The sequence below is a fragment of the Arvicanthis niloticus genome, chromosome 9 (assembly GCF_011762505.2).
Source record: "Arvicanthis niloticus isolate mArvNil1 chromosome 9, mArvNil1.pat.X, whole genome shotgun sequence".
Classification (NCBI taxonomy): domain Eukaryota; kingdom Metazoa; phylum Chordata; class Mammalia; order Rodentia; family Muridae; genus Arvicanthis; species Arvicanthis niloticus.
Genome location: NC_047666.1, coordinates 36,816,170 through 36,830,973, shown reverse-complemented (window position 1 = coordinate 36,830,973; position 14,804 = coordinate 36,816,170). Strand labels below are relative to the sequence as shown.

Sequence of the window (14,804 nt, the reverse complement as noted above, 5' to 3'; positions counted from 1 at the left end):
GGGAACTCTGAATTGCCTCTGGTAATTCTGTTGAGATGGAAGAACAGGCATGGGATGGGGAGGGGCATTTGGTGTGTTCAGAGAAGGCCTCCCTGAAAAAAGTGACATGTAAATAAGACCTGAATGACGAAATGTTCCCAAAGAACATGGTGGTTTGTTCTTCATTCATGGGAAGGAGGGAAGGTGAGTGTTCAAAGGAGACCACTGACCACATCTTCAAGAATGAGAGGATTTCTTGTGCAGGAATGGCAGGTGTTCTCTGCAGCACAGAGGGAACCACCTCATACCCACTGGTCACCCTCTTACTTGCTATATCTAGGCCTTAACCATTGGTAGAATTGTCACACACAAAGAAAAATGACAGTAGCATTGGAGTTTGTAGCTCAGGTGTTCACCTAGAATTGGTAGGGTGGTTGCCTAACACGTAGGAGGTCTTAAGTTTGATCTCCAGCACCGTATAAACCAAGCATGGTGGAGTATATACCGTTGATCCCACTGATCAGGAAATAGAGGTATGAAAATCAGAAAATCAGACTCATCCTTAGACTCAGAGAAAATTTGAAGTCAGACTGAGAAACAGTGAGTCCTGGGGGCTGGGTGTGGGGACAGGAAGAGAGACAGAGACAGTCACAAACACAGAGACATAAACAGAGACAGAGAGTACCTGGTCATCTGTGGTGACAACTGGGAACAGCATCATGCCAGGCCTGGTTGTCTGATACACATGCCCATGTGCCCCCATGCAAGTTCTAACAGGAAGGAGATCAATTCCTCAGTCCTGGGTAGAGACTTGGCCACAGGGGAAATTTTGGTGAGATGTCCAGTGTTTACATGACACATCTTTTTTAATACCCAGAACTTTTTCATCTAAACCTATTTGCAAAATTGCCAAAATATTTAACTGATTACATGTGAGGTATGACATTTTATATTCGTATGGCTATGAAATCACACCTGAAGAAATATAGCTTTTAGACTCTGAGAATGTTCTGTTGGGATCTCTTATAAAAGTGTTTTTTTTTACCACAGCTGATACTGTTGGACATGCAGGGATAGTCTCTAAAGATAGATAGATAGATAGATAGATAGATAGATAGATAGATAGATAGTTTTTAGTCTGGGATAGTTAAGTCTCTCTAGCAGGTAGCAGGTAACGTTTCTACCTAGAAAAGTACCTGAACAGCCAACCATGTTGATCCTTAAAAGTATTATCTATGTGAAATAATCAGAACTCTGACACTTCTAGTACAGAGCAAAGGCATCTTTATTTACATATCCTACCTCTCAGAACCTAGAAAGAACACAAAAGATTGCACCCCCCCTCCCACAACCCAGCATTTCTCAGCCCTGGTTGGATTATCTCCTTTGAAGTATGGGATTGTCTGAGCACAGTAGTATAGGGCACAGTGTCTGCACTATGTCCTGGCAGCATCCTCTCTTCCCATGTGATCACAAGCCAAGTTTCCTCCCATCACCAGATGGCCTGGAGGTGGGGTGTAGGTGGGGAGTAGTTCAGTTACGGTGAGCTGCAAACCACTAGTAATTGAAGTTGAGGGATATGCAGGTCATAGGGCACATCTGTAATCCCAGCACTTGGGAAGCTGAGGCAGGAGGATCAACATGGGTCTAAGACTAGCATTGACTGTGAAATCAAACCCCATTTCAAGGGACTTGGTCCTATTCCACAAAATGGCTGCCATAATGGCCTTCTCTGTTCTTTTTAATCTGAAGTATAAATGAATATTACTCTTTCCTTTCCTTCTTTCCTCTCCCTTCTCCTCCTCTTTCTGTTAAAAATACAACAAATGTCCCTATAGATTTCCCCCCGATATACTATGATGCTATGCTGGAGTTTTGAATCCTGACTATGGTTGCATGTGAATCCCAGATCCATCCCTGCTGCCTGGGTGTCTTGGCCAGTGTAGTGGCACTTCTGTGAGTCTTTTGTTTTCTCCTGGATTGGATTTAGCTTAAGACGGTACTTCCATGTCTGGTCGTTGGGAAGAGTTAGTTCACATAGCTTTTGGTACCCCAGAAGGCATTAGCAATATCATTATTCACCAGATACAACCTTTAGAATATGTTAGTGATACCTGGTTTGTTTTTGATTCACATCATGGGGCATGGGGTAATCACCCTTCCCAAGTGACTCATTGTTTGATGTACCTTGGCTGTGACTATCCTGAATTTAGTCATTTCCATTTGAATTTGTAGTTAAATGATTAACCTACAGTACAAGAGCAATGAAAAGTCCCAACTCCTTGTGATCTTTTCTTACCCCACCTTACTGTCAGACCTGGGTGATGTTTAGCTGCAGTTTGTCATGATGTGAAAGAGAACTGGATCCTTTCTATCCAAAGTGCTCCCCCTGAGGGAAGGGGTCTTAAGATCCTCAAGCCAAACCCCCTGCCCTGTACATCAGGTTCTCCAGCATTCCTCTGCTTGTCAGGACACATTCCTTTTTCCTCGCTACTCCAGACAGAAGGGAGCTTGCTGCCCAGTCTGTAGGGCAGGCTGATGCCCCACCCCTCTGTTTCTCTATTCCTCCGTGACTGTCCGGTACTGGACAGAGGAACAGATTTCCTCCCTATAGCATATATCAGGAAACCACCCATGAGACCCACACTCCCTGCTCAGGGTGCATCAGGAAACCACCCACGAGATCCATGCTCCCAGCCCAGTGTGGTCATAGAAATTGAGAACTGCAGGCCTGATGACACAGCTATGTCAACAGAATAACTGAGCTGTTTCCTCTGTGGAAAGACAGATGTGGAGCCAGATAGCTATTGCCAGCTCTGTTTCTGCTCTTAAGTGGCTGTTGTCCATTTAGTAACAATTAGCCGAGTGTTCAGCAAGCCCTTCACAACACATTAGCTCACCGATGTATATTCCAAGCTAGGCACTGGGCCAAGTACCCTACAAACATAAACTTGTATTTGGATAACCTTTGGAGGCAGGCATCATTGGTCCATTTAACAGAAGAGGAAACTGAGGCTTAGGAAACTTAAGCACCCTGATGATCAGCACAGCTGATTTCATCTAGTTTTTCAAGGGGTTTATGGGGGGCGGGGGTGGGGGGCGGAATCTAACCACATAGCAACGATTAATATCAGCAAAATGCCTTAAATGTTTAAGACACTCCTTGCTTTGAATGATGTGTCATAATGCGGCAAATTTGAGTAGTGGATCCAACTGTAAGGCCAGACAAGCAGGGCAGTCCTGCATGTGCATGCCATGAGGGATGGGACATGCTCACAGCTCAGCAACAATCGCAGGACATTGCCCATAGGAGGCAATATACCATGGAGCCAAGCTCAGTAGTGCATGTCCTTAATCCCAGCACTTGGTGGCAGAGGCAAGTAGATCTCTGTGCTTTCAAGGCCAGCCTGGTCTACGTAGTGATTTCCAGGACAGCCAGGGCTATATGACTAAGAACACCAGCAACAATATAACATGACTGAAAAGAAGTGTGTCCAAATCTGCTGGTGTACACCAGACCTATTTCCTAAAAGTCCCTCAGCATTCCCACTCTGTTAAAATATCAGGCTGTTTTGTTTTGCTTTTAAGGTTTTATTTATTTACGTTTGTGTGTGAGAGAGTTTTGCTTGCATGTGTGTCTGTGTTCCACATGTGTGCCTGGTGCCTGTAGAGGTCAAAAGAGGTCAAACCACCTAGAACTAGTATTACAGTTGTGAGCTGCCCTCCGGGTGCTGGGAACTGAACTCCTCACTCCTCGGGTCCTCTGGAAGAATAGCCAGCGCTGATTCATCTCACCAGCCCCAAGTTCAGGTGGAGATGTGGCAGAGGTGACATCGTCTAGTCTTTCAAGGGCTTATACATGGGTGGGATCTAACTGAATAGCAAGGATGGATATCAACAAAATGCCTTAAATGTTTAAGACACTCCTTTCTTTGAATGGTGTGTCATAAATGTGGCATTTTTTTCCCCTAAAGCCTTCAGCTGCCTTCGTGTCTGAACAGGAAGATAATTTGGTGTATATACAGTATTTTACACAAGGTCGTTTTCCCAACAGTATTTGATGCCACCATGGTTCCCTGCCTCAGCTTTAAATTCTGGACTCCTTTTCAGTTGAAGACAGATGATGAATGACTTTGAGATATGTCTTCCTGTTGTGATTTCTTGATTATATCGTCTTTGACTCCCCCTCCTTCCATGTTTTATCCCTTCCTTTACTTTTGCAATATCAAAGTCACCCAAGAAACTGCCTGCTCGCCTGTATCTGCTTCCTTCTGTTAGTTCCAAAGGGGACAACTAGCCATTGCAAAAGTCTAGAGTAGAGAGATACCGGGAAGACTCAGTTGATAGTCTTGCTTTCACGCTTCAGCTCTTTCCCTTATAAAACTACCAGCGTCAGTAAAACAACAGATTCTCCAATGCATGGCTTCCACTAAGTGCACGTCAACAATGAACACTAATTCAAGCTGGCTTGAAAACACTTCTTTTCCATGTTCTGAACGCTACCGAAAACAAACCCCATTCCTTTTCTTCCTGTCTTCCTCTCTCTTCAAAGTCTTCAGGATTAGGATTTTGACTCGGGCAATTTTTTTTTTTTTTTTCTGTTTTGGTAAGAAAATTGCCAAGTAGGTTTGTGTACACGCATGTACGCATAATTCTTAAACTGTCTTAACTGGTACGAAATGAGACACATACCATGCCTGACAACTATGTCCAAGACGTGGTAAATCTCTAGTGTAAAACTGCTTCCATTTTTCCTCCATAAGCCTGAATCTTCTCCTCGCGCTCAATTCAGAATCCCTTTGGCACCTTCTTCATTTCTCAGGGATGGAGTCCTTCTAATCTGTTTCAGAGGCTACCTTTCTAAGAAAGAGTTTCAAACCAGGCATGTTGCCTTGGGTATCTCCCTAACCAATTCCCCTTTCCTCTTTTCATTGGTCTCAAATCTCCACATGGGTTTGGCTGGAGGGCGCCTCTGGTTTATTCTTTGCTGTTACGTACTGGAACAAGAAGAACCTGCATCCTGGTTGAAACGCATAGTCAGTAGTCTGTTAGATCCTGCACACTTGTGCACCCTTAAATGGCATCCACCTCCCTCCATTGGCCCTTCCAGAGCCTCATCCCCCACCCCACAACCCCTGGAAAACAAGCACTTAGAAACGCTTGTAAAGCATACTAGGAGAAGGACGGTACACACTTCATGAAAAGAAAAACAGACCTATCAAACAACACTATCTTACATCTAGCCACCAGCTAGATCAAGCGCAGCTACAATAAAAAGTATTTGCGGCAACTGTAAATGTTGATAGGATCACACTGATAGGCACCTGGAATTTCTAAAGGATTCCCCCAGATGACAGAGATCTGGGCTCTGAACCCACAGACTGGCGTTCATTTTATGTCAACTTTCTCATGGTTTTGAGAATTAAGTATTATTTTTAATTTGAATTTGTGAATAAATTTTGAGGACTGACTTCCGGAAAGTACAAGAACTCGGGCAAAAAAAACATAGTCGTGAACAGAGTCTAATTTTGACGGTTGAACTTCATCCCAGCTCTTCTCAAAGCTGAAGTTTCCTGGCCCACTTACTCGCTCTACATTCTACCCAGAGTCCACGTTATTAGTGGTCCCAGGCCACTTTCATACTGTTCCGTCTTGTCTCGTATCTCAAAGTACCCTTTGGGTAAACTTTTAAGATCTGGGGGGAGGGGTAGAGGGGGGTTGGTGAGAAGGGATCTCTTCCGACACTCAAAAGCCCTGCCTGTCTCCCATAACTTCTGCAAATCCAGTGGCCATGTAATTATTTCCGATTCTCTGTAAATAACTAGAAGCCCTTCAGTTTTTAAGTAGGGTTTCTCCTTTGCCGGGCGCCAGCTTGCTCTGCGCTCTGGGCAGGCTGAATGGAGTCAGCATAGCATTTCCCATTCGTAAGTGATAAGGGGGGAGGTGGCGGCTCGCAGGGATCAGGTTTCAAGTGGAGCCCTGGTTTTATATGTGTGGGAATGGACGCAAAGGAAAACACAGCCCGGCTGCCTTCTGACTCTTCCTGTTGAACCTGTTCGTGTGCCAGTGAGTAGACCTGAGTAGAAAGGTTTTCCTCAAACAGCCTTGGGTAAAATTCGTGCCCGGATTCAAAGTCGGCTCACCTCCCAGGAAGTACCGTGGGAGTCCAGGCTGCCCCATTTTAGAACTCTTTTCTGAGAAAATCTACCAGAGAGAACCTGGCTCCCCTCTTCCTGACGGGAAAGAGTGTGCTGGGGAGGTGTCCCTCGGCAAAGTGGCTGATGTCAGTGGTGTGTCAACCGTGGGAGGCTTGGTTTGTGAAACCGAGTTACACCTAAGTGTCTTATGAAACTCGATTCAGAAGGTACCGGAGCTACCATCGTGGGTAGGGAGGCAGGCAGGATCCCGGGGCTCCCTCTCACGTTTCTGCCCCATTTGGGGGGAACTTCTGGATTGAAGGAAATGACAACAACGTCAACTCTACAGAAACCGTAGGACATTGGTACGTAGCTTTACGTGTTTACTAATTCTTTGAAACTGGCGAGCCGGGCAATTGCAGACAGCTGGGTGTCCTTGGTGCATGCTAGTCAGTTGTGCTGTTTGGGGTCCAAGGTTCAGTCTGAATACCGACTCTGCAGTGGCCCTTAAAAAACCTCTCAGCCTATCTTTCTGTGCACCCACGTTTGTGGAAAGCTTCTGTTCTTGGGGAAATGTGTTTGCTGACTGTGTACTGCTGAGCAATGCTTCTTAGACAACTAAGTGTGTTCGAAGAAAGAGGCTCTATGTATCGAATTAACGTGGAGGCAGATCCTAGTAATGTCTGAGGCTGGAGGAGAGGACCACCAGGTCCAAGAGAAGACCTCGTCAGACCTGCATCCATCTAAAACTTAAGGAGAGGGCTGAAAAATACAGCAAGGCACGCTCAGTCTGGTCAATATGCAGTTTTATCAAATGATTTGGCTTTTGAAGACGCATTTTTAACAAAGTTTGTTTCTCTATCCAAATGTCATATCACTGATGAGTCCCACGTCAGAAAGTCACCTGGACAAAGGCAGACAGAGGTTGGGAGCTCTGACCACATCTGGCAGCTTCTTCACTTGAGAAAGCCACGGGAGTCAGCCCCCACCCCAACCCCGGCTCTTGCCAGATTCAGGGCACTCGGTTTGGGTTTGGGTCATTTAGGGGGCCTGGGCTAGGTGAGAACTGCCTTACTTAGACTCACCTCAGCCTGGGAAGCTCTTTTACTTTCACTTTGCATGCCTTTGAAATGTTGTCTCTGATCTTTATTGAGACATCCCCTCTAGTGGCTTTCCCATTTAAATGTGAAGTCTAGGTCTTTAAGCAGGTCTGTGCTTACAGTAATTGTGCAGGTTTCCTGTCCTATGGTTGAGTCAGGGGAAAAACTGATGTGTGTTCTGCGTGCGGATGCTCGGTTTTATTGTTCAAGGAAGATCTACTGGTGAGATGAAGCTTACTAGGTAAACATGAGGGAATAAAATGGTTTCGGGTTACAGTTGATTTGTACAAAGTTTATAAATCAACTGTTTGTGCTTGACCTTGTCAGTGTACCTCTGGGGGAACTTTTGCAAGCATTTGGTTAGGGAGGCTGACTTACGGACTTAGTAAAACTAAGAGTAATGGAAGCTACATGGTTTTTCTTCATTTCTTTTAGTTGTTTCAATGGAAGCAGCTGGAAAACTTGTATTTCCGTGAGAAAAAATTTGCCGTGGAGGTGCACGACCCCCGAAGGTAAAGATTAGAGCTTTGTATGAGCTGGCATGTGGAGCTGTTCGTGTATGCGCTTTTGTGTCCCTTGGAGATTTACCTCCTAGTGAAGTCACTGGGGCCAAAGAGTAACTGTGTTTAACCTATAGGGTAACTGTCAGGCATGTCCTAAGCACTGGGCCACTTTACACTTCTTCCAGTGATATGTGAGGTTCCAGTTTCTGCACAGTCTCTCTAGCACTGATTACTCTTCCTGTGTGCATGTGGATGTATTATTTTTAAATATAATATTTATTAATTTTTGAGGACTTCATATACATATATATACAACGTGTTTTGCTCACATTCTCCACCACTTCTCTCTATAACTCAACCAGTCTTCTACCCAATTCTTATACTTCTGTTTTTTTTAACCTACTGAGTCCAATTTGTGCTGCTTATATATGGATGCAGAGCCAACCACTGCAGCCAATCAGTGTACCAGGACCTGCGGTGGGTGTTTTAAAGCCATCTTGGTGATAGGAAATAGCCATGATTGTTTGTCATTCCCTTCAAGACTGGTTATAGCTCAGGCTCTGGTTATAGCCAGAGCCTCTTTGCAGGGGTTAATCGGCTGTTTAACATCTTAAGAGAACTATCTATTCTGGTGCTTTGCCTATTTTTGTTCTGAGTGTTAGTGAGTCCTGAAAGAAAGAAAACAACACAGTAGTCAAAGTTGTTCGGATGAATGGAGGTCAGGATGTAGGATCTCCGAGCAATCAAGAAGAGTCCTTCAGTGGTTACTCTTTAGATACTAGAAGGTGTTTGGAGGTCAGAGGGACAGGAGGAAACTGCTGTGACAAATAGATAGCCCAGAGAGATTAGCCAGTTCCTACTGAGAGCATTGTGCCCCAGCCCCTCCCCCAACACACATACACATCCCATGCCCTTCTGCCCTTCTGCCCTTCTGCCCTTCTGCCCTTCTGCCCTTCTGCCCTTCTGCCCTTCTGCCTTCCCCAGCCAGCTTTGCTCTCAGACGAGCAGCAGTCTGTACTGATGTGGGCACTGCACATTTTCAGCCAGCGTCTCAAGTTCATCTCCTGCAGGCTGAGACTCCCTCAGTACTCCCTGAGGCCCTCCCTCCAGTGCTCCCTCCTTGCCTTGAAGGATCGCTCTTATCTCTCACAACTTGCGGTAGTCCCACTTCCGACTAAATGATCTCATCCAGCTTCTCATTTGACCAACTCCTCAGCCAGCTTTGAGTGTGTCAGAATTTATGCAGAGATCGCTTGGGGATGAGTGGGTTTAGGGCAACATCAGAACCTCAGGTCTTGAAGGCAAAGTCAGTGCAGCAGAAAGACGGAAGAAAGGTGTTGTGGGACGGCTCTGTCTGCTTAGGTGCACGCCATGTGCTGCTGGCCCAGGGGTGGGTAACACATGGCTTTCTTCGTGTTTTAGGATTTCTGTGTCTAGAAGAACCTTTGGACAGAGTGGCCTGTTTGTACAAACCTGGTATGCAAACTCTTCTCTCATCAAGTCCATCTGGGTAATGGCCATTAGCCAGCATCAGTTTTACCTGGACCGGAAGCAGAGCAAAGTAAGTTCCTGCAGGGGCTCCAGTCTTTTCCTCTCTGTTCTGAAATGAATTTTCTCAGAAAACATATAAGAAAAAAATGTTTTAAGCTTTACTACCAACTGTTTTGTTTTTTTTTTTTTCATATACTTTTTTAAGAGGTGGGCAATATATATAGCTAATATAAAGGTTGTGACATTTGGTACACATATATTCCTCCAGTGGTGACACTGCTGATGACATTTTAAAGTTAGTGACTGGATCCTGTATGCTTTACTGAAAACTTCTACGTACAAAAATTAAAGTTTTCTGTTGTTTTCAAAGTGCTGCTTTACAGATCGAAATCGCCCAGCATTGACATCTTTGATTGCACAGTAATCATTGTACTGATTTAAAATGTAATTGTGTTCATTCCATTTCAATGTTATTTACCTCATAGGCAAAAATTCCTTCAGCCAGAAGCTTAGACGACATCGCGATGGATTTAACAGACACTGGAACACAGAGGGGCTCCAAACTGGTGACCCTGGAAGCAAAGAGTCAGTTCATCATGGCAAGCAATGGCAGCCTGATATCCTCAGGTATTTCCCTGTTTGAGAAAGTATAACAATCTTTTTTGTGTGTTTGCTATAAATCATTTCCTGATGCAACTTGTTGAGGCCAAACAAACAAACAAACAAAAAAAAAAACAAAAAACAAAACAATCAAAACCAAACCAAAAATGTTTTATTAAAACACAACAGTATGTAAGAGCTTTGAATAATATTTATTTATTTATTTATTTATTTATTTATTTATTTATTTTGAGTTGGGGCTCACTGTATAGCCCCTGCTGGCCTCGTACTTACAGAGATCCTCCTGCCTCCGCTTTCTGATGCATCGCCATCCTTTAACTATTTTTAAAGAATGTGATGTTAAAATTGTAGGTAGTCAGGCTGTATAGATAACATGAGATACAAAGATGCTGAGTGCCCAAGGCTGTCTTGAAAGATGCTGACTCCCTGCTAGGTTGATGCCACTAATGCTCCACGGAATATAAAATTCTATACAAGCACAATTACAAGTGTCTAATCTGTAATCGTTGGGCCCAGTCCTTTCCTTTGTGGGAAGACTGGAGCCTCTAATCAGTAAGTCTGTGGAACTTCACTAAATTGACTTGTCTCATCTAATTCCCTCCCTCTCAGCTTGTGGGTCTGAAGCAGTGGGGATAGGGGAGAAAGGGGGTTCCTTTCATTCCAAAAAAAAAAATGTAATTTCTCCTTGTGTGTGCCTGAGCCACATAGCATTTTATTGGGGCTTCCAAAATGACTAAGCCACAAAGCACAGGAGACATTTTCTTACCAGGCTCTTTCTGATGCCCAGAAGCATGTGAATGGTTTCCTGGTTTCCTTTCATTATGTTCAGAAACAAGGAGAAAAGAAATAAAACCAGCATTTGGGAGCAGCTTGCCTCCCCAGCCCTTTGTCCCTTACTCAGCAAGGAAGGAAACAGGCCATGTGTGAACCTCCCCGCCCTGCCCCAACTCCAGGTTCTCAGGACTCAGAAGGCATGGAGGAGCAAAAGCGGGAGAAGATTCTCGAACTCAAGAAGAAGGAGAAACTTTTGCAAGAAAAGCTACTGAAGAAAGTGGAGGAGCTGAAGAAGATCTGCCTGCGTGAGGCCGTGAGTAGCCTTGGCCTTGCTGGCTTTGTGTTGGGTGACTGTGTCCGTTACGTGCTCTTGACCCTGTCCTGTTTTACAGGAGCTCACAGGCAGAATGCCAAAGGAGTATCCACTGAACATAGGCGAGAAGCCCCCTCAGGTCAGGAGGCGAGTGGGGACCACGTTCAAGTTAGATGACAACTTACTGCCTACTGAGGAGGTATGATCGTGGCATTGAGCCATCATGTGCACAAGACAGAGGAGCTGTCTGGTCCCTACCCTCCTGGGTTCAGAGTCATGCTATAGATTTTTCTCTGAGCCACGGAAATAGACCAAATTGCACACTCTTTCACGCACACTCAGAGCAGAACTGAGTTCCTTGCTATTTTGTTCCCCCGTTTCATGGAGAGCATTCTATGAGCCCTGAGAAGAAGTTATCAATAGTATTACAGATATTAAGATTGAATTTTAGCTTCAGATCCTTCCATGTAAAACCAGGTAGCCCCCAGCAAATCGTTTCACTGCCCCAAAATATCAGTTCATCTGTAAAGTGATCATAATGGTGGACGTCCCCTCAGGAGTGCGAATTGAGGGTTAAATGAGAGAGCATATATAGAACTCAGTATAATTAAGTTAAAGGATTTGATGCCCAACAGAGTGTGTGCTCTCTCAGTTGTGTATCACAAGCAATTATGCCATTATGACCCACCCCATGGTTGTTACCGGAATTTATTTCACTATCTCAGCTTCCATTCATAATAGAGGCAAGTTTTGATATTTGCCGAGTACCTGCCTGTGTGCACTCAGGTCTGACCTAACCCTGGCGCGTGGTATGTCGGCTAATCTTTAGCGTGCTCTCATAAAGTACTTTATTCCTTTTGCAAATTCAGAAAGCTAAAGGATTAAAAGATCATTTATGAGTAGCATATTCAGTCACGCTACCAGGAACAACCAGAAAGGGTAGTCAGACCCAAACGACGTGTCTCTAAAGGGCCACATATGAATGGAACATTCTGCACACATGAGTCACAGGTTAGAGTCTCTTTCTGAAAACTAGTCTCAACCCAGCCAAGCGAATGAATGCCAAGTCATTTTCTTCTTTAAAAAGAGTAAGAGGCTGGACTATGGGAAGGTGAGGTTAAGTGACTGAGATATGTCTTGTCTTCCTGGAGGGTGTCTGAGGATGCTTGTGTTATTCAAACTTGGACAGTTTCATGCCCAAAGGGTGTACTACTCAGGAACATGCAGGAATCTTTCTTGGTTATCCAGACATAGTGCAAGAGAGTGACTGTGTGTGTCCATATGAATAAAGCAGTGCCGTGGTCTAAATGCAGGATCCAGCTTTACAAGAACTGGAGAGCAATTTCCTGATACAGCAAAAGCTGGTTGAAGCGGCAAAGAAGCTCGCCAGTGAGCCAGACCTTTGTAAAACCGTGAAGAAAAAGCGAAAGCAAGATTACACAGACGCTGTGAAAAGACTGCAGGAGATCGAAAATTCCATAAATGAATACCGAATCCGGTGTGGGAAGAAACCCAACCAGAAAGCCGCAGTTCTCCCACCAGGTGAGTGATGGAGAGTTGTCAGCACGCCCCCCTGCTCAGGTCTCCTGCTGGGAGGTTACCATCCTCAGCTTGTTCACTTGGTGAAAGAACAGAACAGCATCAAAAGCAACCCGGCCCAGGGTAGAAAGAGTTGAATTTTCAGTATCAAAGGCGTGTGTGTGTCAACAGCAGCAGGCTCACTGTTGTGGTTCCGTATGACAAGACATGAACTTTCAGGATAAAGGCTCACAGGGATGCTGGCTCATGATAAAACAGACTCCCTGTAACTGGCCTGGAGTCACTGCCCTGGATACTTTTCATAATGCCTGCTGTTCAGAACACTGAGCTTTCGATAGAATCCTTTCTACAGGATGTTTGAATGCAGCATGCTCTGCATTTTCTTAGAGACCCACTCTTGCACGAGTGCAGATAGAGAAGGGGTCCTGTGATTATCCCATTGCGAGAGAGTATTTAAGAGTAGGAAAATGGGGGTGGGGGAAGTAGGCAAATGGGGGGAAAGAGTAGGCAAATGGTAAATGATAACATGGAATGTAGAAAGATGAGAGAGATTATAACCACAAGATAATCCTGACTTTGTATAAACTGTGCACAGGATGACCGATAGAGAGCTGTTTCAAAATACTAACATCCATGGAGTTACAAGCACACTAATTGTCTATTTCCAAGATTCTTAACATCATGTATCTATGAAGTTCATATTCAGGAAAAAAATTAAAACAAATGGAAGAGTCTTTTTAATGCCAATTTAAAGTCTTTTTGACCTTATGCAATTACTAATGTGGTTTTTAGACTCAATCATGATTGAAATTCAGTGGCATTTCTTTAAGCCCAAACCTTTCCTCCCCTTTCTATGTTAACACCTGATAAACTGAGGTCATTCCTCCACTGGACGATGGGTTATAGTTATAACTGGTACCTTACATTTTCACAGGAACACGAAATAATCATACATTTTCTATTTGATAAACGGTGGTAACTAGGTTTAGAGCAGACCAGACTTATAGCCTATGATTCATCAAGCTGAGATTTGACTTTCTGGAAGTGAATATACAGACACTAACCCACGAATGTTAGTCCGCTATAGCTGGAGAATCTAAATGTACAATCCAGTCGATTTGATGATGGTTGCATCCTTTGCCTCCAGACATGGGTGATTAACAGTGTGCTTAATGTTCATGGCCATTTGTCACAGCCAATTCACCCTCAAGCTGTGCTAGACCCAAGTGTTCTCCTTTTTGGTGGCTGGCATTTGGGCGGCAGATGGTGCCATTGGTTGAGCATATATTGAATAGATGTTTTTGTAAGTGAACCCAGCAGATGACTATCCTGGCACCTCGCCTTCAAGTTCCACTGTGTATCTAATTAAGAGAGAGTCCGCCCAGCTCTAATGAAGATTAGCACTTGCCTTTGAATGAAGACTGTCCCTTCGTAGTGGTTTTAAAACTTACTCTGAGGTGTTGTATGTGGTTAGAACCTTCCACCAAAACACTTGATGCTGAATATGGAATGATTTGCAAAATCCTATCAACACATCTGAGATGTCTCTTCTTTTTACCAAATGGGCACCAGAAATGTTCAAAGCACTATGGCTGCCATTCCCAGTCAGACAACCAAGTATGGATAATAAAACCAAGAAGTATAGTTGGTATTTATCTAGCATTTGTTGTGTGCCCGGAGCTGGCTAAAAACTGCACGCTATTAGTCCATCAAATAGCTCATCGGGGCACTGTGCAATAGGCATGTTGTTATCCCCACTGCAGAGCTGAGCCAAGAGATCCTTAGTGAGATGAAGCAATTTGCCCAAGCTCCCAGGGATGATAAATGACAAAAACAAGATTTGAACTCGAGTCTTCTGATTCAGAGCTTTTTAAGTAAGGACAGTTTTGCTCTCCACACCCACATCCTAGAAATATTTGGTGACATTTGTGGGCATTTGGGGGTTGTCAACATTGAAGGTAAGAGTGCTACCTCTGGTCAGTAAGCAGACACTTGTTTCTGCATTGTACAGAAGAGCTCCTTAGAACAAATATGGAATGCAGTCCCCTTTCAAGGTATAGAAAACATTGCAAACTAGCTTAAGACCCAAACTCTATGGCTTTTAATCCTAATGTAAGTGATACTGCTAAGAAAGGAAGACGTTACTCAGCTGGTATTGCCCAGAATACATGAAGCCCTGGGTTCAGTCCCTAACACCACATAAAACCAGGCACAGTGGTGTATGCCTGCAATCCTAGCACTTGGGACTTTGTAGTAGCAAGGTTGTCACTAGTTATGTAGAGAGTTCAGGGGCAGCCTGGGCTTCTGTATTAAAAAAAACAATGTCTCCCAAAAGGGGGTGGGGAGA

General features: G+C 44.3%; 1 protein-coding gene across 4 annotated transcripts in view; it reads left to right on the top strand.

The window, feature by feature from the left end:
• The window catches only part of Frmd4b (FERM domain containing 4B), a 326,911-nt gene that overhangs the window by 295,956 nt on the left and 16,151 nt on the right, over positions 1 to 14,804 (top strand). For all 4 annotated transcript variants that reach the window (XM_034511455.2, XM_034511453.2, XM_076940161.1 and 1 more), the window contains 6 exons: positions 7,652 to 7,728; positions 9,142 to 9,280; positions 9,696 to 9,837; positions 10,785 to 10,918; positions 10,998 to 11,117; positions 12,232 to 12,460. In XM_034511455.2, coding sequence (XP_034367346.1) covers positions 7,652 to 7,728; positions 9,142 to 9,280; positions 9,696 to 9,837; positions 10,785 to 10,918; positions 10,998 to 11,117; positions 12,232 to 12,460 — 841 coding nt within the window. The remainder of the gene's footprint in view (positions 1 to 7,651; positions 7,729 to 9,141; positions 9,281 to 9,695; positions 9,838 to 10,784; positions 10,919 to 10,997; positions 11,118 to 12,231; positions 12,461 to 14,804) is intronic.